Raw genomic sequence first — 22,232 nt, 5'->3', positions numbered from 1 at the left:
AGTAATATGGTGCCCTTAAAGCCTCTATGCCACTGAGTAGTGAGCAATTATGAATGTTATTGAAGGCAGTGCATGTTGCGTTCTCGTCAGGGTTCATTCAAGGTTGCAGATTTTCAAAGTTCAGAGTTGTGCTCACAATGCTAGCAGAAGACAAAATGAATATGTTTGGAATTATACACGTTCTTGCATGAGGGACAGGGAGGATGATAGATGGGAAACAGATGAGGCAAGGCACAGATATTTCTCAGTGAGGGGCAGAAGCTGGACCACACAGATAAGCCCTTCTCCCTAGCATTTACAAACAGAGGGGGCTTTGTGGGGACTGGATAAGCGTTCAATTGATTTCAGGTTGGGAAATGGAGACTGAAATGTATACAAACCAAACCTGGAATACTGAGAATAAGAAATGCAACTTTGAGCCTACTGTTTATCAACCTAAATAACACAGTGTTTTTTTTTTTTTGACAACAGACCATGTCTGTGATAAATTGCATTTTCAAAATATGAAAATGTCAGCGTTTCATAAACACTGGTGCATGCCTGTGGTGCTATGCAAATGTACTTGGGCACATTTTGGAGACTGTGTTTGGAAAACTGAACGTTTAAGCACAAGATGGTAAGTAATGAGTGCATTCGTTTCCATCTTTCAAGATGCTCAAAAGTAAGAAAATGCATGTAATGAGGGTGTAATGGATGTCAAGTCAGGAGTGTGAGTCAACAAGCCAATCTGGCCAGATAAATGTTAATTAACGTGGATGCTGCAGTCGGAGTGCACTAATGGCATAATGGGCTGATATTTTCAGTGAGTGGGAGAAGGATGAATAGAATGACGTGCAGATCGGTGCACCTTAAAATTCTGCTTTGTGCCAAATGAGTCCACGTCGGGCATTTGTATTCATAGGCACTGGTGAATGTTACTTGTACTGCTGAAAGTCTTTTGTACTGCAAACACATCATTCAATGTTCGCTGGAAGTTTCATCAATACAACATCACTTATTGTGGAGATGGAGGCAACATTTTATGTGCCTTCTCTAAAAAATACTCCAGGCGGACACTGAGCACTTCGCTTATATGTACAAACCACCAATAAGCCCATTCGGCTAACCACGTGTGACATAATGCCAACAAAGTGAGCTCATATGTTTATTTCACTTTCAGTCACAAGTAATGCAAAAACAATGTCAAGCAGTATCAAATATCTGCAAGCTATCTGTTAGAACTCCAACTCAAAATCTGATTTCAGTCATCAACGGTTGTCAATTTAGATTGCAAAGACATAAATTATCTTATCCAACAACACAGGACTGGAATCTGACTACACAAAAGCGCTCAAATGTTTAAGATGTCATTTCTGTGGCTTAAGCATCTAAGAGGGGGCTAAGGCAAACAATGAATGGGGAAGAGGAGCATTACAAATAGTAAAGGAAGTTAGTACTGAAATACTGCGATAGGCGATTAAGTGAGACGTAGGCTCACTTTTCTCAAAGCTCTTCACAAAAGGGCTTTTGGCAAGCAAGACTTCTCCCGGCAGGGCTTTCAAAAGAATTCAAGTTTAAGGCACTTCTGTGCTGGCCTCATTTTCAAACCCGAAAGCTATGTTTAGTTATTTATACTGTCTATGAATAAATCACAGAATGCCTCACATACGTTTACACAAGAGGTAAATTGACCAAAAAATATCTTTCTCGGGCTTACCTGGTCCCATGGACAGACGATTCCACCGGAAAACATAAAGAGGTAACCCATTGTGACCAAGCAGGCCCAGATGACAAGGGAGAACACCCGAAGAAGCTTCTTGAAAATAGATTCAATGCAGACCAAAACAAATACAGCCAGGAAGATGGCCAACGCTGTGGGCACAGTGATCACAAAGGCCACATGGTCCTCAACGTTCTGGAATGACAAGAGTTAGAAAACAAAATCAATGGTGATTTTGCATCAGGAGCAAGAGCTGCAACAGGATTTTCTTAGAATTTTTAGAAATTTAGAACTGTTAGCTTGGATCAAATGCAAGGCAAGTAAACGTAAAAGGTAAGTACAGCACATTCCTTTTCGTTATTAGATAGCAGCACAGACTTTGACTAAAGTTGACTAGCGACTGAGCCTTGGTGTGTTTTCATGCAGGATGGTTAGCTATAACAAAATATTCACACCTTGATGTATAACAGTATGTATTAGACACAGAAGGTTAAGAAAGAAGAATATTGATGTCAATGAAAATTCTAAAAATCTTAAGGACATTTTTCTCAAGCGAGGCATCAAGAAAATAACACTTAAGAAATGCAGAAATTGACACATCTCAAGGGGACACGAGACAGCCAGCTTGCTAAGCCTCTTTTCTTGATTCCCACTTCAATTTTCCGACTAAATGAACAACCAGAGGGGGGTGTGAGTCACCCTCTGAGGCACCAAATAGCCCATCAAGGAATACAAAAAGTGTTTCAGTACTTTAATCTGATTTGCTAAATGTAATCTATGTCAACTAATAACATGAAATAAAAGACCATTGACTTAAATCTCTGAACACAATGTTTCCCAAATGTGGATACAAAATAAGTTTGATTTATGAAGGTCAAACAAGGTTAAATGAGTACTTGCACTAAAATACATTAACAACCATATTAAACAAATTACATGTCCATATGGTAAATATGTTTAAAAAAAAATAAGATTTTACCATGACAAATGACTTGCGTTGCTTTTTCTTTTATTTTCACACAATTGGAAGGACGTGGTTGTGGTCCGCATAATGAGCATGCATATGCTCTAAATTGAATGTATCAGAATTTTTTTTAATGCTCATACATAACTGAACACTAATTTACATATGCTGTAAATCAAACATGGACTTCTTTGATGAAACTTTTTTAAAAGAGGGCATCTTAAATAAGAACAGAAGTTGAACATATACTACTGTACATCCATTATGGATTTGAGGCTGCTTTTCTGTTCCTGAGCTACACTTAAGATTTGAAGGTGCTTATAAAAATTGCAGGACCTTTTGTTTCAATGTGACAGTAATAAGGATGTCAATGTAGAGTGAGAATGCTTAGTGAAGAAGGTCATATAGTCTTCTTCGGGAGTGTGACACCAGGGGAGAACAAATTAAAGAATATTGATCATTAGCTCAATATGTCACATGGCTACTGTTGCATTTGTATGTAGACACACACTGGTCGAAGAAACAATATTGGCTCTCTCCAGGCTGGGGGTTGATCCCTACTTTTCTCTTTGGAAGGATATTCATTTTGCTGACATCTCAGATAGATGGTGTGATCTGTAATGAGACTGTATACACCAATTATGAAGTTGATGCTTTGCAAGGCAATATTTAATTCAGAATGGAACCAACATTTTGTGGCAAAAGCCCCTGTCATTCCTGACTTGCGTGTGTGAGTCTGTGTCTCCACAAACTGATTGTTACGGCACAGTATAGATTGGGGTGCATCAAGCAGAGTGACAATTTGGTAGCAAAATGTCGATCTAAACCTTACGCCTGCTCAGACCATGTCTAAATACTGGCCCAAGGTTGACCAATAGTTGAATGTGATTTTGTTAAATTTGCTCAGGGTACAGGGAGACCGATACTTGTCAGCTGCACCACATTTAAGAAGAATTGAATGAGGTGTTCGGAATAGCGGCAATTTAAACACTCCCACAGTGTCGCAGCCCACCCACTTGCTGATCTGCCACTCCATGAAATGACCATAAATGGTCTGCACTGGACTTACTTGTTTCACAAAAAGAGTGTCCTGAGTGTACTATGTATTGTATCAACATTTGAATGAATCAATTACATTTTAATTTTATTACTAGTGCTCAACAATTTCACATGCGTCATTTATGAAGATCATTATTTACAGATTCTGTTCAACGGTAGAGGTTCCACTTTTGAATTAATATTTTACATGTTCTCGTCACAAATACTTTCATCTCTTTAATCCGACATTTATTGCAAGGCATTTAGATTTTTCCTTCGCTACCCCCAGCCCCATCTTCCCTGTCTTTCCTCATGTAAGCAGGCAACGCAGTGGGACAGGAGAAGATGTGTGTGGTTGTTAAGAGTCGGTCTCGCTCAGAGCCGAGCTCCGAAACAGAACAGGATTTAGGTCAGTCAGCTCAAAGGAAGGGGGGGTGGCATCAGGATACGAATGAAAGAGAGACAGAAATATGAGGAGGTTAAAGATGACTGAAGCACAAAATGCACAGAAATAGAGGAGGAAGGAGAATGAAATGATGGTGTAGCTAAAGGTCACGCCAATCTCGCACCAAGCCAGAGCAAAAAGGCAGGATGTGGGGCAGGAAGGCTAGAGATGCTTGTGCGCTCTCAAGGCAGAAATCCATTGTTTTTAGAATTTCTTTGTTGTTTACTTATTTAACAAATTTCAGTTATGCAATTTCTTTGTTACAATTCAAACTTCAGACTCTGCTTAATTTACAAAATTCATAGCTTTTTAACAGCGGGTTCATATGTAGTGCTAGCAGCGTCAGACACATTACTCACCACACCAATTGTGGCTCAAGTGCTGAGTCAGACACGTCCCCCAGATGAATATGCCATCATGGGCAAAACCACAAGTCTCATTACAAATGTCTGAAAAAATGTTGTTAAAAAGCATTCAGCCATCATTAAAACATGTCAGCAAAATATTGTCTGACTTGATGTTTTTGCCTGTTCTTATCAATAGGCAATTTGCTGACTAAACAGACATAGTAATAGATTCGATGCATATCATCAGCAATGGAAGTTGCTGAGGTCAACATGTGTTTGCATTTGGCAAACCATGCAAATCATTTCCCCATACTTGATTTAGAGTTTAGATAATGTTTGGTATGTTTAGAGATTATGCAAATCTGCAGTTCTCAGTGACATTGCTGTGAGGCTCTTTTGCTGTATTAGAATAATCCCTCCATCAAAGCAGAATCATCAGGCAGACTAGGAGAGGTTCTCAATTGGTGAAATATGGTAAAGAATGAGATTATGCTTCCATAATCCCCTCAAGATGTGTTTTTCAGTTTTTGCCTTGTTAAAGCTCATTGGTTATCTGTTGAATAGAATTTCTTCAGTGCAAGACAGAAAAAGTCAAAATGCAAGAAACAAACATTTACCCAAATGATTTAAACTTTTTATATTTAAAAAAAGTGGTGTTCTTTGTTTTGGTGTTTTATTTTGTAACAACTATGAATGTAATGTAGATAAAATGTCTCTGACAACTTCTCAATTTTGATCCATTCACCTGAATTTTATATTCAGTAAAAACAGATGAAATACTTGATCGTTTTAGACTTTATACTGTGCCCCATTTTTATTTCCCAGAGGGTCTTTGCTTCTTCACTGCATTGAATTTGTCAGCCTTTCCAAGCGGAGATAACCGTGTCAAAATATTGAGAGCTAGAAAGCACCACTGCCTTTCTGTAGTTCGGTCAACCGTGAGCTCAAACAATAACCAAGCCCCTCACTTTTATCCAACCCTCTCTTCACATTAGTGCTGCTGTGTAGATGATGGGATGTGTGTATGTGTTACCCGGTGTGTATAGGAGCAATAAAGAGTGTGTTTTGTGTTTTTGACTTGTATGTCCGTTTTGGTAACCTTTATGTTGAGCTTACAGTTTTTTTGTTTTTCTTTAATTATCTGTGAACCCACACATGAAGATTCTCCCATTGACACAGTTTAACCTTTGTGGGAATACCCAAAATAAATTACTATGTTATTCAGCCACATTTAAAGTGTAGATGTTTCTTACTCTGCATGTTTGATAACATTTGCATAACACGTGCATGAATGTAGAACTTACCAGTCCTGATGCAAAGAACACAGTCAGCAGAGCCAAGCAAGCTCCCATCACTATGAGCAGCAGAAACACAATCAGTGGATGCTGCTGGCTCATACAGTAGTATGACTCGTACAACCAGTCCCTGGATCTGTTTGTCCTCTCCTGACCGCTCTTTTCCCCCTCACCAGACTCCCCAGCCCGGTCCAGGAGGTAGCGCTTCCTCCTTATTGCCTCTTGCCACATGGATCTTGGTGCCGAAAAGGGAGAAGTGTCAGGGACGTCTGAGGTAATAGTTTCCACTTCAGATGTAGAACAGTTGCTGTGTTCTACTTTTTTCCTGCTGATGCTCCTTCTGGGGATCCTGATTTGGGTGCTCCTAATGTCCTGTGGAACCTGGGGGACCTGGCTACCCTCCCTTCTTAATTCCTTCAGGGCGATACAAGTGAAAGGTGGCTCTGAGTCAGAGGCGCTGGGCGCTGGCCGAAGAGGTGGCAAGAACGCGCCAAGGTTTGAGCGCAGCATCCTCCTCCGCCTCCTCCTTCTGCCAACATGTTGGAGCGGGAAGTGAAGGGACAGCCGCGACTGAGTGCTGTTTAGAGTCAGAGGGAGAAAGTGGGAGGGAAGTGAAGGGGAAGGGGAGGGGGAGAGAACCTAATGGGGGAGGGTAGGAAGAAGAATAAGGTATACCAGCAGAAAGCATGGAAGCTAAAGAAAAAAAGAACATGATGATTACCTCGGTCAAACTTGTTAATTTAGTTTCCTGGTCATCAGATTCCAATTCAAGTTTTCAAAGGGGCGAGACATGGTCCAAGGAAGAGCACATTCACCTCTTGCAATCAACTGGATGCATTTCCTTGGTTTGAATTCTCCACACCTGATAAATCTGCAAGAATAAGATACTGTATATAGTTGTCATGGTAAAAGTCGAGGGGACAATTGATGACGTGGTAGAATTTGGCTAAAATTTTCAATATTTACGGCAGTCTTTGCTCTAATTTGTAAGCAAAGAGAATAATAAAATATAATAAAAAAAGTTTCATTTTGATAAAGGTGCATGTATAGCCATTTCTTTATTTCATAATTCATTAATTTTAGAATAAGAATATGACTTGGTCCAACATTTCCAACAATGCATGCAACTTAATCCCAAGACAGAATGGGGCATTGCGCAATACTGTTTGCCATTGTGTTGACCTGGATAATTGAAAAAATATTTTATATAGGTAAGTATGGAGGATAGGGCAACCATGAACTTAAAAACATTGACATTGAAAATGGATCGATGGACACATATTTGTTAATGAATTAAAAGTAGTAGTCTCAAATATAGATAATATCCATTTGAAAGGTATTGTGACTTTGTTTCTTTAAATAATCTACAATATCTCAAACCAGATGCCAAATTTATGAAGACAGCTGTCCTAACTGAAGCAGACGCATGAATAAACCTCCCATCGGTGTTTGAAACTGAACGAAAACTACTGATGTAATTGCACTCTCAAACAGACGACTCTAATTTTTACTGGGCGTCCAAGCCATGTAAAAACCGCAATAAGACCACTCAACAAATACAAAACTGCTGGGTTAAAAATTGCCCCAATGCAGGAAGTTGGGTCTATTAAAAATTTAGTGATTTGGTTGTATAACCATTTTATATGATTTGTGAATTAAAAACAAACTAGTTCATAAATTAGGTCCATTTATGTTCTGGACCACATTGTCAGTATAATTATTTCAAACTGCCAATTTTACAGTTCATTACATAAAGTGATTTTTCCAAGAGTATTTTGAAAGACATGATTTTGAGTTGATGCTGGAGATGTTATGATTGACAACGCAAGCACTTGTGGCCAGATGTAAAAATTATATTCTAAACATGTTATGGTGTCCTCCTCATCCTTTCTCAACTTCTTCTCGTGGCCATTTTTCTCACCTTAGTTCCATCATCGCTGTTTTTTTCCTTTGCTTCATATTTAATTTGCACATTTTCCCATGGCTCTCACTATAGCATCTCACCTTGAAATTTTTTCTTGATAACCCAGTTTTCTCTAACCACTATTTTGTATCTTTCTTTCCTGTTTGGTGTATTAATATGCATAAAAAAACATGCATACTGCATAAGATAACCTACACTTGTTGAAAAATTGGAATTATAATTACCATTTGAATGGTAACAGTTCAATCCCTACTGTGGTTAAAAAGAAATGAATAAAAATTAGCAACTATTGTCGGAGAAATGCGAGTCTGCTTCCTGGCAACTGTCAAGGTGTCCTTGAGATAGACACCATTCAGACCCCACCAGCTCAAGAGGTGCAGTACTGTTTGCACGCCTTCTTTTTCTCGTCTCAACTCTCCTTGCATGCCTGCATGTGTGTGATTCGGTTCTATATGTGTGGTGTGTAAGATAGACTATATGAATCACAAAATATATGCTGAATTTCCTGTTCAGCAATTAAAGTCACTATAATCATGAAAATTATCTGATCTGTTACCTTATCGTGATGGTGGGGTTTGTGTTGCACTGATCACAGAAGTTATGTTTCCTGCATCTCGATCAATTTCACCAAAATTGCATCACACTACCGGCACCAATACTTAGAAAGTGATCTACTTCCAGCCATTAAATGTCACGTAAGCCAGGCACGTGTCAAAGGAAACCATCCTCGGTATGTCGGGATGCTCAGCATGGCGCCAAATTGCCTAAAAAGTGCATCAAGGCTTGGGTCGACACAAGAAGGAAGAGATGACAGTTTTTATGCTTCAGCGTTTAAAACAAATAAATAAATAATTGCATAATCAATATGGGTTCGGATCATGTATTCTTTATGAAGTTATTGTTTTAAATGCAGTAACGAACACATTGGGAGTATCTACACAAACACATACAAGTATCAGCATCACCAATACGTGCATGAATTTATTGTTTTTAATGAATATCAGATTGGAAAGGATTCAGGGATCAGACATCACAACATGGAACATTGCCTGTGCGATGTTGGACAGCAACCTGACCAACATCCAGTACAATACAATAAGGAACTTAACTTGACTTTTTTTGTGGACAAGGACATTGATTTCTCTAACCATGTTTGTGCACTGAAGCGTGCTCTCCTAGTTTACTACTCAATAAAACTTTAATTTAAGGGCTGCACGAAGCACATTGATTCACTCAGTTAGCTGTCACCTATGCGCTCGCCCAGAATTACCATCTTTGTCCAACCTAAGCTTGGGTAAAGTTTCTAAAACTCTGATTTGGTGTCCTGCCTTTACTGTATTGTATAGTTCCACTTGAATTCAATGACAGGACAAAGACTCTGTTTTATAAAACACAAATGAGCAACAACGAATCAATGCACAGGCATTTTTTAGGAGGTGCTAAAAGCAAATATTAAATTACAACACTGCCAGCTGTCCATAATAGAAAATTCTCACAGTGTGATTGTTGACTGTGGAGTTGAATTCTTTTTTTTTTAATATAATGGGGTCCTTTCCCCTTCAATTCTCAGGTGACAGGAACAGTGACAGAAATAGACTACAAGGAAGGCAAAGAGCTCGCCTTCATTCACACATGAAGACAAGCGGTAATGAAGCGAATGGAAGATATTGACCTGTCAGGGGTTAAGTAAAGGTCAAGAAAACAAACACAGCTTCTCTCATTTGGGCATTTTAAGCGCAAGCGCAAATGCATCTATGCACCTTTGCAATAGTAACTTGTATTGATTTACCAATATACTGCTTTAATTTGTCAAAAGCATTGAATCACTGCTTTAAAAAAACAATTTAGATGTATTTATGATGGTTGTAAACAAAATAAGTACTTTCCTTGAAATAAAACCTTTAAGATGTGCATGTTTTACTTTAGACATCATCAAATCTGTTCATCTTGATGTAAGACATGTTTTATTAGGTATTTTGTTGTCATTCTGTACTAAATGTGACCTGACTGCACACCTATTCTTATGTAGTGCCTATTGGGGGCAACTATTCCAATGATGTGGCACCTCTGTTTGCATCAATTGGTATACAGCGCAATTGTGAGGTCGTTATTATTACTCGGCCCATTTTTAGCACTACGACATGTAAGCTATGCCAACACCCCCATTTCCCCTGTATGCCACAATTTATCGAAAAGCTTAGTGTTGTTATTACTCCTCAAGCAAAAAAGTGAGGCCTGTCTGCCACCAGAGAGGACCCTTAGACGCCTGTTAGCTTGTGATAGCTGGTGGCCCTGCAACTACCCGGCGGGGTATATTCCGGTCGAATTCTTCAAGCAGATGTATTTTTGCAAATCAAATATACAGTATAAGGGCTTAAAAAAATATGCAGTTACACCAGTGTATAAATGCTGCTCAATTCTTTTATGCACTGACTGACCTTTACCAAAGGAATGGAAAGGTTAAAGGTTTTCAGAGTGAAAGGATCTTACCTTAACTTAGGATCTTATCATTTCATTTAGACAACCACCTTTTCTGTGTATATATATATATATATATATATATATATATATATATATATATATATATATATATATATATATATATATATATATATATATTTTTTTTTTATATATATATACGTACGTAAAGACCATTTCTTCTGTGTATCTAGTATATACGTATATTTATGTGTATATTTATGTGTGTGTATATATATATATATATATATATATATATATATATATATATATATATATATATATATATATATATATATATATATATATATACATATACACATACACATGCACACACATACAGACAGAGGAAAAGTTTACTGTTTTTCTCTTTAGCTATATATAGGGGATCTTAAGAACACTGCTGTGATATTCATCAAAGGTCAAGTATACTAGATTCCTTGGAAACATGATTATATCACTTATTTGTTCAAACCACCCACATGAACGGGAAATATGAGTAAAGTGCAGTAATGCAGTTTTCTTGATCCAGAATCCCAAAAATATGGCACATAATGCTTTCTTTTATAAAGCTCAGGATCAACAGTGCTTTTACATAATCTCTTAATTTAAAATTTATATAAATCTTTGTTTATTCAAGGTCAACCTTGAGAATGGCTATGAGCCTTAGTTTATTGTCACTATTCACTATTTTTTATTACAACAATCCCAACCTCATTGACTTCTCGAATGAGATTAAAAGGCATGATGGTGTAAAATAAAGGCGTCTTGGGGGCTGTATTTCACTTTGACAACTGGGATAAACATAGCCCGCAGGGTTGAGATACTGGATGGAAGAGTGACAGGTAAATTGATGTTGGATGATTAATCTTCCTGGGCAAAGATTTAGATCCCCATCGAACATTACAGCAAAGTTTTCATGACAGCAGAGACTTACTTTTAATTGCTTAATTCTCCAACTGGGCTTTGTTCACGACCAGAAAGCGGATGAGAAGATAAAATGATGCAAAGCGGCATCAAAGGGCTCTTTTGATGCATAAGGAATTTTTATGAACGATTCATTCGGACGTCAATGGCTGATGTCACAATGTATTGGGTGTGATGTAATGAGGACATCTTGCACGTATTTTGTGTATTGTTACAGCAGCAGTGGCATCAAACCACTTTCTGGCAAAAGGAGACGTACCGTATTTCTGTTGCTAAAATAGCAAAGTAGTACACCTACCCAAGCATGCAGTCATCATGATTAATAAATATTCTTTGGAGCAAGTTTTAAACCACACCATATTTGTAGGCATCAGTAAAATAATTACTTTTAGAAATTCTGTAATGGATGGTTGTGTCATACTAGGCTCATTCCTGGATTTGTTTATAACCTATAAAACATATGCCATTTTAGTGGCGACCAAACGTTCAATGAGTGCTATTAATTCGTGTCGAGCAGACTGGATGTTCCTTTTGTTTAACGGCACTTATGTGAATAGTGTCCTCCCAAAGCGTACTGATAAGAGTGATGGATGGCACAAAGAGATTAAGGCCTTATGCAATTGCATTGTGCTTTAGCCCGGATGTGAGTTTACTTAATGTAAGCAATTATTTGTATGCACCTTACCCTGATTAGAGCCTTCATGGACGATCTGATGGTTACAGCAACATCAGTGACGGAATGTCGCTTTCTCCTTTAAGGTCTGGAGGAGCTCATTGCATGAGTGAGAAAGTAGCCAAATCCAAATCTATTGCCTCGAGGAAGGTAGGGGACAGGCATTGCATCCATGTTGTTCTTATCCCATCAGTCTCTGAGAAGCCTGTGAAGACCCTGGAGAAGATGGAACAGCAGCTATTAGGTCAACCTAGGAGGACTTTAAGACCTGGTTGTCAGCAGTGGACATGTCAGCACTTCTAGGACTAGACTTGCATTTATCAGCACGGAATCTTGCTGAGACCACTGCTGATATATGAGATTCCTATATCCACGGTTGAGGTCTTGGAGCGAAACATCAGTCAGTTCTTCTTGGGATGGCCACAGCAGCATGGCCTTGTACGGCCATGTCAACCAGATTTTAAATGTTCTCTTATAAGGTATATCTATGAGTGCTGCTCAAAGATTCGTCTGGATATTGTTGTCAGAACCACGCAACCACACAATCCAAGGGCAAATGACAACATTATGAGGCCATGAGAAGCTTTGTTACATTCGAACAAGAATAAAGAAATGATTCAGCTGCCAGGGTTATGTAAGTAATTAAAAAATAAAGTGTCCATCAATGCTGCTGTCCTGTTCAACCAATTTGTGTTTTTTTAAAGAGAGAACATCATACAGTACATGCTGTGAAATAGTGGAATAGATACAAGATCCAACAACAAGCATATTTATTTTGTTGCTTGTTGAAGGCCATGCCTCAAAGCTGTGTCTCATCATGCAATGTTTGTAAACACACTTATTAAATTAATTATCTTTGAGTGGCAGATGGATTTGCTTAAGTGCTTCCATCTATAAAGCCACCAGAGGGAAAAACGCAAATATGGAAGCAGTAATACAAAACTAGGTTTACACCACTCAGATTTAAATGTTCGAAGTAAAATGGTAAAGACAAACGTTTTACAATGCTTAGGATCATACTGTATCTATGGTTCATTAGTGACGTTATTACAGGACCTGCGCAAAGATCGTTATTATCCAAGGTAAAATATAAAGACTATAAAGAATCAACAGAAAAATCTAATTGTAAATGGTTAGGTAGACTACTGTAGTCATATAATGGGGACTCTGTGGAGCAGGGCTGCCCCATTAAGTAGATCTTGAGCTACCAGCTGCTCACCAAGTCAATGGCTCTCATGGCATTAACTCAATCACTGCCGGCACTTCCACTTTGTATACTATTGACATAGCTGTGTGTCATCGGCAGTAAAAGAGTAAAAATAGATCATAAAAAAAAATATATATAGCATGTGATATATGTATGGAAAAGAAAACCAATACATGTCTGACTTGTGTATGAGTGGTTTGTACACTTTTGTGCACACAACATCCCATGGTGGCTTCAAGTCATAAATAGCTTCCTGATAGAAATGTCTTGAAAGCGCAACAAACATAGCTGGGCCTTTGATCACAAACTCTCACTAGGAGAACAAGATCGACAGCACAACCCAAGGAAATCCAGTCGACATTTCTTTTTGACAAACAGAATTGGGTTTGAGCTCGTTGAGAACACAGGTGTAAAAAAAAAAACATTCCACATCATGAGAAACAAAAAATGAAGCCAAACATACAGAGACGGGGAGAGAGCGAGAGGTCACATTAACTTCTTTGTCACAGTCGGAAATGTATAGAGTGCCCAAGCTGGCCAGTGTCATTTGCCTTAATGATCAACCACGACTTCCCCTACAACGGGCAATGGTGGTCCATTGATCTTCAATTTCAATTTATCCACTCAACTCCAGAAAAAGTTATAAAAGGAAACCACTAACTTGAAAGCGGGCGATCAGAGCTCAAGTCAACAACCAACATCTCTCTGCCCACATTATAAATGTCCTGCAAAATTTTCAAAAATGTTAATAAATGTACCTGTAATCTGTTTACATATTTTTTTTCTATAGATGAAACAGCTTACTTATATTTCATTGTATGCTAATTAGGTAACACTGGTACATGTATTGTTATTCCCCAAGACTGTCTCATGGTAAAGGTTTCCTAATTTGAGTGTAGAGAAGCTTTTGTAAATTCAATTAGAATTTCCCAAAACACCAAAGTACAGTATGTTAGCTAATGTGGGCCTGTAGAGTTAAATATGTCCAGTGTGTATGTCATCTTTTATCATCCATCCAACCGTCACTTATCTGAATAGGGTCAAATACAACATGCATACATTCCATTTGTTGTTTTGAAAATTGATCAGCAGAGATTACATTTTTTTGTTCATTGGTTACCATTTAAAAGTAATTGGCCACAAGGCAAAATAAAAAAAAGTCTAACAGTGCTCTCTTCTGTGTGCTACAGGAATTACAAGGCACATAAATTAAACTGCTCTCATATTTGCAGTTGTTTTTAAAAGTACTTTATATTTTGACAGACTCCAATAATTCAGAATTATTGGAACTTTGGTGGGTATTCATATTCAGTTTGGGAATCTAGAATTTCCCTGCAAGTTTATCTAGATCAAGTTCAGTTTGTATATTGAGCACTATTTTAAATTTGAAACTAACGTCCAATATACAATTCATTTTAACATTTTAAGTAGAAGTTCCGAGTACATGGACAAAGTCTCTGACAACTTTTCCTCAATAAGAGTGGCACCGGTGATCCCGATGGAGATCTAATAAAAATAATTAAAGTTCCCATTGTCTTCGTCTGCACTTTGTTAGATTTCTTTCCAAAATGCAGTGATGAAAAATCCCATTGTCTTAGTTTGCACTTTTTGTTACATTTTTTTTTCCAAAATACAGTGAGAAAAGTCTTTATATCCTTTCTCTTTCTAGTTGTATCTTTGAAAAAAAGGAGGGAAAAAATGATGAATATGATCAGTTTGTTGAGCATTAACATAATACACAATATCAAAAAAATGGCATTTAAAAAGTTTATTAAAAAAATAGAAAAACTTAAGACTTGGGAAAAAAGGATACAGCTATAAGTCAGTCATTTACACATCCTTAATTACACAGATACAAGGTGGGATTGGTTTGGTGTATAAAGATGGAATCACTCACAGATTATCTTGGGATATCTTAACAAAAGCTGCCCCAAAAATGTTTCCAGTACTATGCTAATCGCATCAGTTTGGTACTCGAGATGCCAAAACAACTTGGCAAAACATGGTTTTGTCAAAGGCGCCACCAAACACCTGCAACACTGAACAAACCACACCTCATTCCCTCGCCATCATGAAGATTTCTTACAGGTTTAGGTTTGGACTTAAAACATGCAGATGAAAGTTAATGGGCCTTTTACAATTTGTAATGATTCTCAATTCTGTGTCAATGGATGTGTACTAAATCTAGCGGGAAACATTAAACGGAAGTTTCAGCTATGTATTTGGGAATTTGGTCTTCCAAGAAGGCAGTGGGCCTTTTGCTTTTAAAGAATTAAAGCAGATAAAGGCAGAACAAAAGCACTTTGCTGGTTAGAAGTAGCACCAAATAGTTTTGAAACGACGAAAGAAAACAAAGGGTAAAGTAAAAAAAAAAAAATCATCTTTCCACAGTACCCCCCCTTCACGGAAAGACACCCAAATAAAACTAACAGAAGTGATCATTAAAATGATAACTACTGGTTGGGGGCAGGGGACAGACAAATGTGTTGATTCTAATTGATCGTAATGTGATGTAGATTAAACAGTAAATGCCATGAGATGTTTTGGCCCAATTCTCATGCCACTACACCAGCTCCCCCTTGAGTTGGAAAGCAGAACACATTCAATCAAGGCCCTTAAAATTCCAGATATTGCACAGGTCAATGAGATTTGACGAAAGAGGGAGGGGGGGAGGAATAAAATAAATTGTGGGTGTGGGGGAAAAAAAAAAAAACGCTAAAAAGAAAAACTAAAAGTGTGAAATAAATTAAATAAAAGCAACCTACTATTGCACATGAATGCAACAAAATTAAAGTGACAATGTGAACAACAAAAAATCCCTCCGTGACAAACACGAGCAAACTTTCAACACACAAACACTACTCAGTACATTCAAACAAGTCATCACAGTTTAAGCACTTGAGAAGATCCGTTTTTGTGCCATCACACCAAAAAACATCGAGTCAGCGTTGTGCTGCATAGCTAGAAAGGTAGTGCGTCGCTTCACTCGAAAGAACTGGCGTTCAAGCTGTAAGAGCGTTGCAATAGGAATGATGCATTCAGAGTAAGAAATTAGTTAAGGGGGAGAACTCATCTAAAAGGCTCAATATTTAAAACTGACAGGGACCAAGGGTAAGGCTAGATGAACCCGTTCACTACTATGGCACATGGACTTGGCTTTCTGAAAGGCTTAATGGAAGTGACAGTGGTGAGGACCATGTCTGGGCTGTCAACTCAACTCTGGTGCTGGTGTGCTTCCAATGTGGAGGGAGTGTTTTGAAAGGGAAAACCTTTGAGGCTCTACAAGTACAGTTAAGACCACAGTCCTTCACCTGCCACAGGTAAGGAATTGCTTCGTGCTGGCAGAACAGAAGCAGAAATAGAGTACTGGTCACTTGAAACAATTGGAGACAATCTGTATTGACGTCCAGTGAAAGTTGCACAAAAACTAGCTTAGGTATGCAACAGTTTGTGATGACCCGAGCAAGGTCTTTAAAAGTAGTAGATCATATCAGTGCTCTTGAATGCTTCATCTGCTCTGATTCAGCGCTAGGAGATTTTCCCTTTTCCTGCGTCGCCAGGTGTTGCAGTTATACTGCTGCTGGCTCCTCAAACCTGGTTCCGTATTGTGGCCCTGAGGAACAAAGCGCCGCTGGGGACTGAAACTACCTTGGGAGTGGCTTTGACCACGGAGGCTACTGCTTTGGTTGTGCTTGAAGCCAAATTTGTGTGGCTCAAATGAGCCCTGGGAGTCTGGGCGAATGGTGAAGGCATGCTGGTGCTGCCCTCCCAACTGGGAGTGGTGGAGTTGGTGGAGGGGGCTGGGTAGAGGGCTTGTAGAGTTGGAGTGCTGGGAGACTGCAGTTTGTGCCATTTGTCGCTGCACCATGCCGACTGATGGTAGATTCTCATGGTAGAACTGGCAATCAGAGAGGGATCGAGAGCACTGGGTTAGGTTTTCAGGGACAATTGGACCTGGACCTGAAATGTTATGTAATGACAGTGTGTCGTGGGAGGAGGGTAGCAGTCATGCGCAACACTCAATTCCCCTCACTTGATTAAAAAAGTACATACGGAATCCATGTTTAGTCTGTTTTAGATATATCATAATACGATCGCCAACTGATGAAACCAACCTGTGGTGGGGTGTGGATAAAGCCTGCTGGATGTGCAGCCATTTGCATTATAAAATGGACTTGAGCCAAGTTGAGGGACTGGGGAAGGACTCCATTAGTGCTTTGAGGGGGATCAGACTCCTGAATGAAACAAAGAAATCTTTACTTTCAAGAGTTGGATGCAAAAAAAAGTTCATTAGGCATCAAATGCTGACCACACGATCGTGACATTTCTCCGTGCCTGAATGGTTTAATTTCTATAGTCACTGTTTTAAGACAAAATATTATTTGGCCTTACAATGTCACTCCCAGAGGAGGAGGAGGAGGAAGAACTTGAGCTGGGGGAGGAGGACGAAGAATGGTGCTGAGGGCTGTTGAGGAAGACTGGAGAGGACGAGGAGGAATCAGCACTGAGGGGGGAGGCCGTGTCTCGCTGATCCTCCACAGAAACCAGCATCAATCTGGCAAGGTCCTGCTCACAAGTCTCTACATCTGAATGCCAACAAGAGTATATTATGAGAATAAACTTTTGTATTGAGAATACGTCCTTGACTCAAAAGTTTATTTCTTCCATAGAAGACGGTAATTCTTTATTGAAATTAATAGCACACCATGGTTCTGCTGGTTGGCATATTGCTTAGCTCCCCATGTTTTAATAGTCCAGTCCCTGTAGGCCAGAACCTCCGGGCAAACTTTGATAATCCGACCTAAAGTACTGCAAAACAAAAACAGCGGTGATATTAATCTTTATGAAAACAGACTCTTTGGCCTTATACTCTGTGTTGGCAGACAAACATAGGCGTGGGCTGATTAACACGGTTTTGAAAAGTCAAAGTTCCAAAAAACACTAAGTCAGTCACCGGTAATGACCTTTTTTGCTTTTGAAGGCACTTGAAGAGATCAGAGAGGAGTGAGAAGTTCTAGGAAGGGGGAGGGAAAGGAACCGAGCTAACTCCAATCCTGCATACTTATATGGATGCCTTTTGCTATTTCAATTTTTGTGCAATGTCCCTAAAAATAGTTACAGCTGTAATTTTAATAATGTGATATTTTTGCTTACAGTTATCACTGTCAGAATCTAATATCTGCCCATGCCTGGAAACACAGACACACACAAAGGGATACCTACCTTTCATACTCTTTGTTGGGGTATGCCCGAGCAAGGGGAGACACACCATGACTCAGGACCATGTAAGCAAAGTCAAACACTTGCTTGACTTGCAAGATTCCATATGAGCTTCGGCCCACATCATTGCCTATCAAAGGTAAATATACCCACATCAACTTCCAACAAAACAAAAGTAGTCTTGTAAAATATAAGAACAACATGTACGAAATAAATGTGTCAATTGAGACACAATATACAGTGAAATGGACAAGCAAAAAAACACTTCTAACCTGGCTGTACTGGATCCTCTATGCAGAGCATAGAAGTCCTGTTGCCATTCCCCATAGCTTTGAGCATCTCCTCTTTGGATAAGTAGGCCCCCCCGTTGACCCGGATGCCCATCTTCATATAATTGAAGTCGCGCCCGTACAGCTCGAAAAATTCAATCAGCAGAATGCCCAGGTTGATGTTGGCACGCCGCGTGTCAATGCGAGGGTGCAGCTGATCAGCAAATGAGAGAAAACTAAATGGCACAGCTCCATATCAAAATACATCCAAAGGCAGGTAAATCGTAAGAGTTGCTTAAAGGAACCACCATTTTACCACATCATTCGTTAGGAGTAAGTGGACTAATGTAGAGGTATAGATGCCATTTGTCCTCAATCAAGGTCACATATAACTGGTGCCTACCCAATTTATTTTGGGCACTTTGCAAATAAAAAATTGAACTCTTTGAATTGAACTTTGTTAGAACTCCATGCTTTTTCTGAATTTAGAGATTGAACTGAAAAGACACTGATTATTTTCAACAACAACAAGCTGAAAAGTATAAGAGTATTTGTCTTTTAGATCAAGTGGGAGTCAGCATCAAGCTGACTCTTCACTGGATTTCACTTGTCTTCTTTTTGATCCGCTCGCTATGGACAATTTGGAATGCGAGAGGAAGTCAGAGAAAATTGTTGGAAGTAGAATGAGAACAAAACTTGACATTGATGTTCCAAAGATCCTCCTGCATTTTTTTTTATCACTTCAGAATTGAAATGCTCACATAAGGTCTAAAAGTGTACCTGCAAGAAACTGATAGCCATCAGTATGAGACTGTAAGAGCTGATGCCTCCTGTAAAAACTTCATTGAGATCCCTCTGGAGTAGGAACTGCTTCAGTACGAAGATCAAGGGTGGCAGAACAGTGTATTTCTGCAAGACCGACGCTATGCATTAGGAAACAAAAAATGACAAATGGCCGTGGACACTGTTCAGGGGTATGAAATCTTACCTTTAAGTAGCTCTTAATGAAGTGTGCTGCTTTGACAGCAGTCTCTACATTAAAGCTGATATCAACTTTAACCTCGGTTTTGTGGTCTGTGAGCTTGATGATGGGCACCTGGGGGGGGGACAATGAGACAGTTGGAATTAGTGTACAAGCACAGACAGCAATTAACTAGCGGTCGCAACAAACAAAATGTCACTGAGATCGGTGACTTACAGAAGCTTTGTCGAGAACTTTAATGGGATATGGCCCTGAGACATTGTGTCTCTTCAGTGCTTGCTCTAGTTCCTGCAGTGGGGGGTGGTCCCACTTTCCAAACACCACCAGGTCAATGTCACTGACAACCCAAGGAAGATGCATGAGAGCTCATGTAACAATTTATTGGGGGAAAAAATCCCACTTTGGACTGCATAGTTTTTGTTCAGCCTGAATTAGTTAAAATTTCTAATGAACAAATTGTGCCCAGACTATATTTTAACATTTTATATACCATTGTGTATTCTTTAATTAGTAACAGGTTGGATGGCAAACAGTTGCTATGCTTAAACTCCCCCAAAAACAAAAAAATCATAAACAGTGTCTTGCCAAACAGCAGGTTGATGTTTTGCTTTTCCTCTTTCAGTTATCAATAACACAAAATTTGTTTTTAGACAGAAAAGGCATGAATGTTCAAAAGTGAACGCTACCTGGTTGGTAGATAGAGACCTGTGCTGAAGCTGCCAAATATCTCCACCTAGAGAAAACATTGAAATAATCCTAATTTGAGTTGACAGCCAGACAATATACAGTGATAGAAAAGGGATAAAAAGGGGGAGAAAATAATTCAAATCAGCCAATCAGTCAAATTTTATACCACGGACATACTCTCCAGTCAAATTAAAATTAATTAAATAGAAGATACATTTGTAATTGTCAGAATATGGAAGTGAAGTATCATTTAAGTGTTTTGCAAAGACTTAATTTGGGACTCGTGGGAAAACGGCAGTTTCCGATGCCGACGTAAATTTGTAATGGTGTGCCCGAGTAACTCCTTCCAACACAAACCTGTGCTGTGGGCCAAAGTTCCTTTATGACGCTCTCGATCCTGTTCACAACATCTCTTCTCATGGCCTCCTCCTCTGGACGCGGTGACATGAAGTTGAAGAAGTCAACTATCTCTTCATGGAGACTGTATGGTAGCAAAGAAACAGGCTTATTATTCAGTCCAAGTAAGTAACAAAACATTATTTGAATGTTAAAAAATTTGCCTGAAATATTTATTCTAAAAATGTCATGAGTGACAGCCCTCGTGAAAAGGCAAAGGGTTTAGGAATTTGCACTGGTCCTGTATTGCTCGAGACTAGATTCACCTCTGTCCTGAGCAGACCTTGACATTCAAACCCAAAACAAGAGCATTCTGTGTAAAATGCGATCTTTAGAGCTGTGGTCACGGGAAGGCAATCAGTATCACAAATTACACTTTTACACAAAGCCGAAAGTAGAGCAAACTATTTTCCTACCTGAAACTCAAGTATCTTCATTCACCAGGGATTTACATGGACAAATATTTTAGTAATGAAATATAGTCATGGTCGTTGCATCTTTGCACATCCAGAAAACATCCATATAAAACCAGTTTATTAGTAGTGGTCCATCAGGGATGATTTGATTTTAAATTTTATTTAAACACAGGATACGTGCGACACCAAAATCAAAATTGACCACATCCAGACTTTGAGGGGCCTTGTGCGACCCTTGCACTGTACCGACTCAGACCTACCCATTGACCCCGGGACTGTAGCGCCTCGTCTTCCAGAGGCTGCAGGAGGAGTCTGCGCGTTGTCCACCGCTGCCGTGGGTCAGCAGCGGGTTGACGCCGTGAAACGAGTTGGCTCGGTTCAGATACCTCCTGCGGCCCGACGTCTGATAGTAAAGGCGCTGCTTGTTCCCGTGTGGATTCTTCATTCTGGCGGGGGTGTGGCCGCCAGATTGTTGCCTGCTGCGACAATGTTGAGTAGCAGCGTGGAGCGACGGAGGAGGAGGAGGCGGCGGAGGGGGAGGAGGCGGCGGAGGAGGTGGGTGTTGCTGCCGCCTCGCGTCGTTCTCGTCCTGCTCGTGTTCGCCGTACTGTAAAAACCTGCTCGCCTCTTCGGCGACATTTAAATTGTCTATTTGGAGAGAGGAGCCGGAGGGAGAAGAGCTCTCGGCCTCCGAGTCCAGAGACGAGGAAGACGGGGACAAGGAGCCCTTCCTCCGGGCGCTCCCCCTCTCTTCACCGCTTTCTCGCTTCGACAGTTTCCCGATCACGACACCGATCGGCGGCGGCGACGGTGTCGGAGCAGCCACACTTTTGCAATATTCACCGCTGGAGTCCGTTGAGATGGCGTTAAACATTACATTGTCGCCTTGGTACTGAATGCGGTCGTCGGTGCCGGAATTTGTGGCAAATCCCTGAGACGTTTCCCAAATGTGCATCCATAGTGAATTGGCAGGTCCCTTCTGCTCCGGCTGGATCCAAGCGGTCCTGGGATCCATCGGACTCGAGTTTGACCGACAACCTCTCAACGGGAAAATGGCAAGCAAGTGGGCAAAATGTAACACGTTGCACTCAAGCAAACAAACGGTTGCCTACCGATCTGGTTTACTTGTTATCCTTGAATAGCTTCATGTCCGGAGTCTGGCGTGGTTATTAAAAAACGGCTTGTCCAACTCCGCTCCCCATGTCAACCAGCAAAAATGGCGCACCCAGCAGCACTCTCCTGCATCTGCGCATGTGTGGGGATTT

At 39.8% G+C, this 22,232-nt stretch overlaps 2 protein-coding genes and 1 long non-coding RNA gene across 3 annotated transcripts in view; 1 reads left to right on the top strand and 2 right to left on the bottom strand.

The window, feature by feature from the left end:
• Positions 1–12,484, bottom strand: part of adcy2a (adenylate cyclase 2a) — a 31,020-nt gene extending 18,536 nt beyond the window's left edge. Inside the window, exons 1-5 of the mRNA XM_088388123.1 lie at positions 12,106–12,484; positions 11,803–12,006; positions 6,510–6,659; positions 5,798–6,427; positions 1,697–1,894 (exon numbers count right to left, since the gene is read on the bottom strand). Of these exons, the coding sequence (XP_088244249.1) occupies positions 1,697–1,894; positions 5,798–6,298 (699 nt within the window). The 5' untranslated portion in view covers positions 6,299–6,427; positions 6,510–6,659; positions 11,803–12,006; positions 12,106–12,484. The remainder of the gene's footprint in view (positions 1–1,696; positions 1,895–5,797; positions 6,428–6,509; positions 6,660–11,802; positions 12,007–12,105) is intronic.
• On the top strand, positions 1,874–6,393 carry LOC148392152 (uncharacterized). Its single transcript, XR_015861065.1, has 3 exons — positions 1,874–2,032; positions 5,965–6,062; positions 6,209–6,393. It is a non-coding gene; the product is annotated as an uncharacterized LOC148392152 (long non-coding RNA).
• Positions 12,485–14,750: 2,266 nt separating the features above from the next.
• On the bottom strand, positions 14,751–22,213 carry LOC148392150 (terminal nucleotidyltransferase 4A-like). Its single transcript, XM_088388124.1, has 13 exons — positions 22,080–22,213; positions 21,228–22,005; positions 20,513–20,636; positions 20,155–20,201; positions 19,685–19,805; positions 19,475–19,582; positions 19,267–19,395; positions 18,490–18,700; positions 18,221–18,347; positions 17,703–17,806; positions 17,390–17,583; positions 17,113–17,232; positions 14,751–16,895 (listed from the first exon to the last, which is right to left on the bottom strand). Exons 2-13 carry the CDS (start codon positions 21,980–21,982, stop codon positions 16,506–16,508), a joined length of 2,430 nt encoding a protein of 809 aa, XP_088244250.1. The 5' UTR covers positions 21,983–22,005; positions 22,080–22,213; the 3' UTR covers positions 14,751–16,505.
• Between the last annotated feature and the right edge of the window lie 19 nt (positions 22,214–22,232).

Source organism: Syngnathus floridae, chromosome 10 (genome assembly GCF_059516105.1).
Source record: "Syngnathus floridae isolate MCC-2025c chromosome 10, RoL_Sflo_1.0, whole genome shotgun sequence".
Taxonomy (NCBI): Eukaryota; Metazoa; Chordata; class Actinopteri; order Syngnathiformes; family Syngnathidae; genus Syngnathus; species Syngnathus floridae.
The sequence above is the reverse complement of the archived record's forward strand: the minus strand, read 5'-3'. Positions and strand labels throughout refer to the sequence as shown.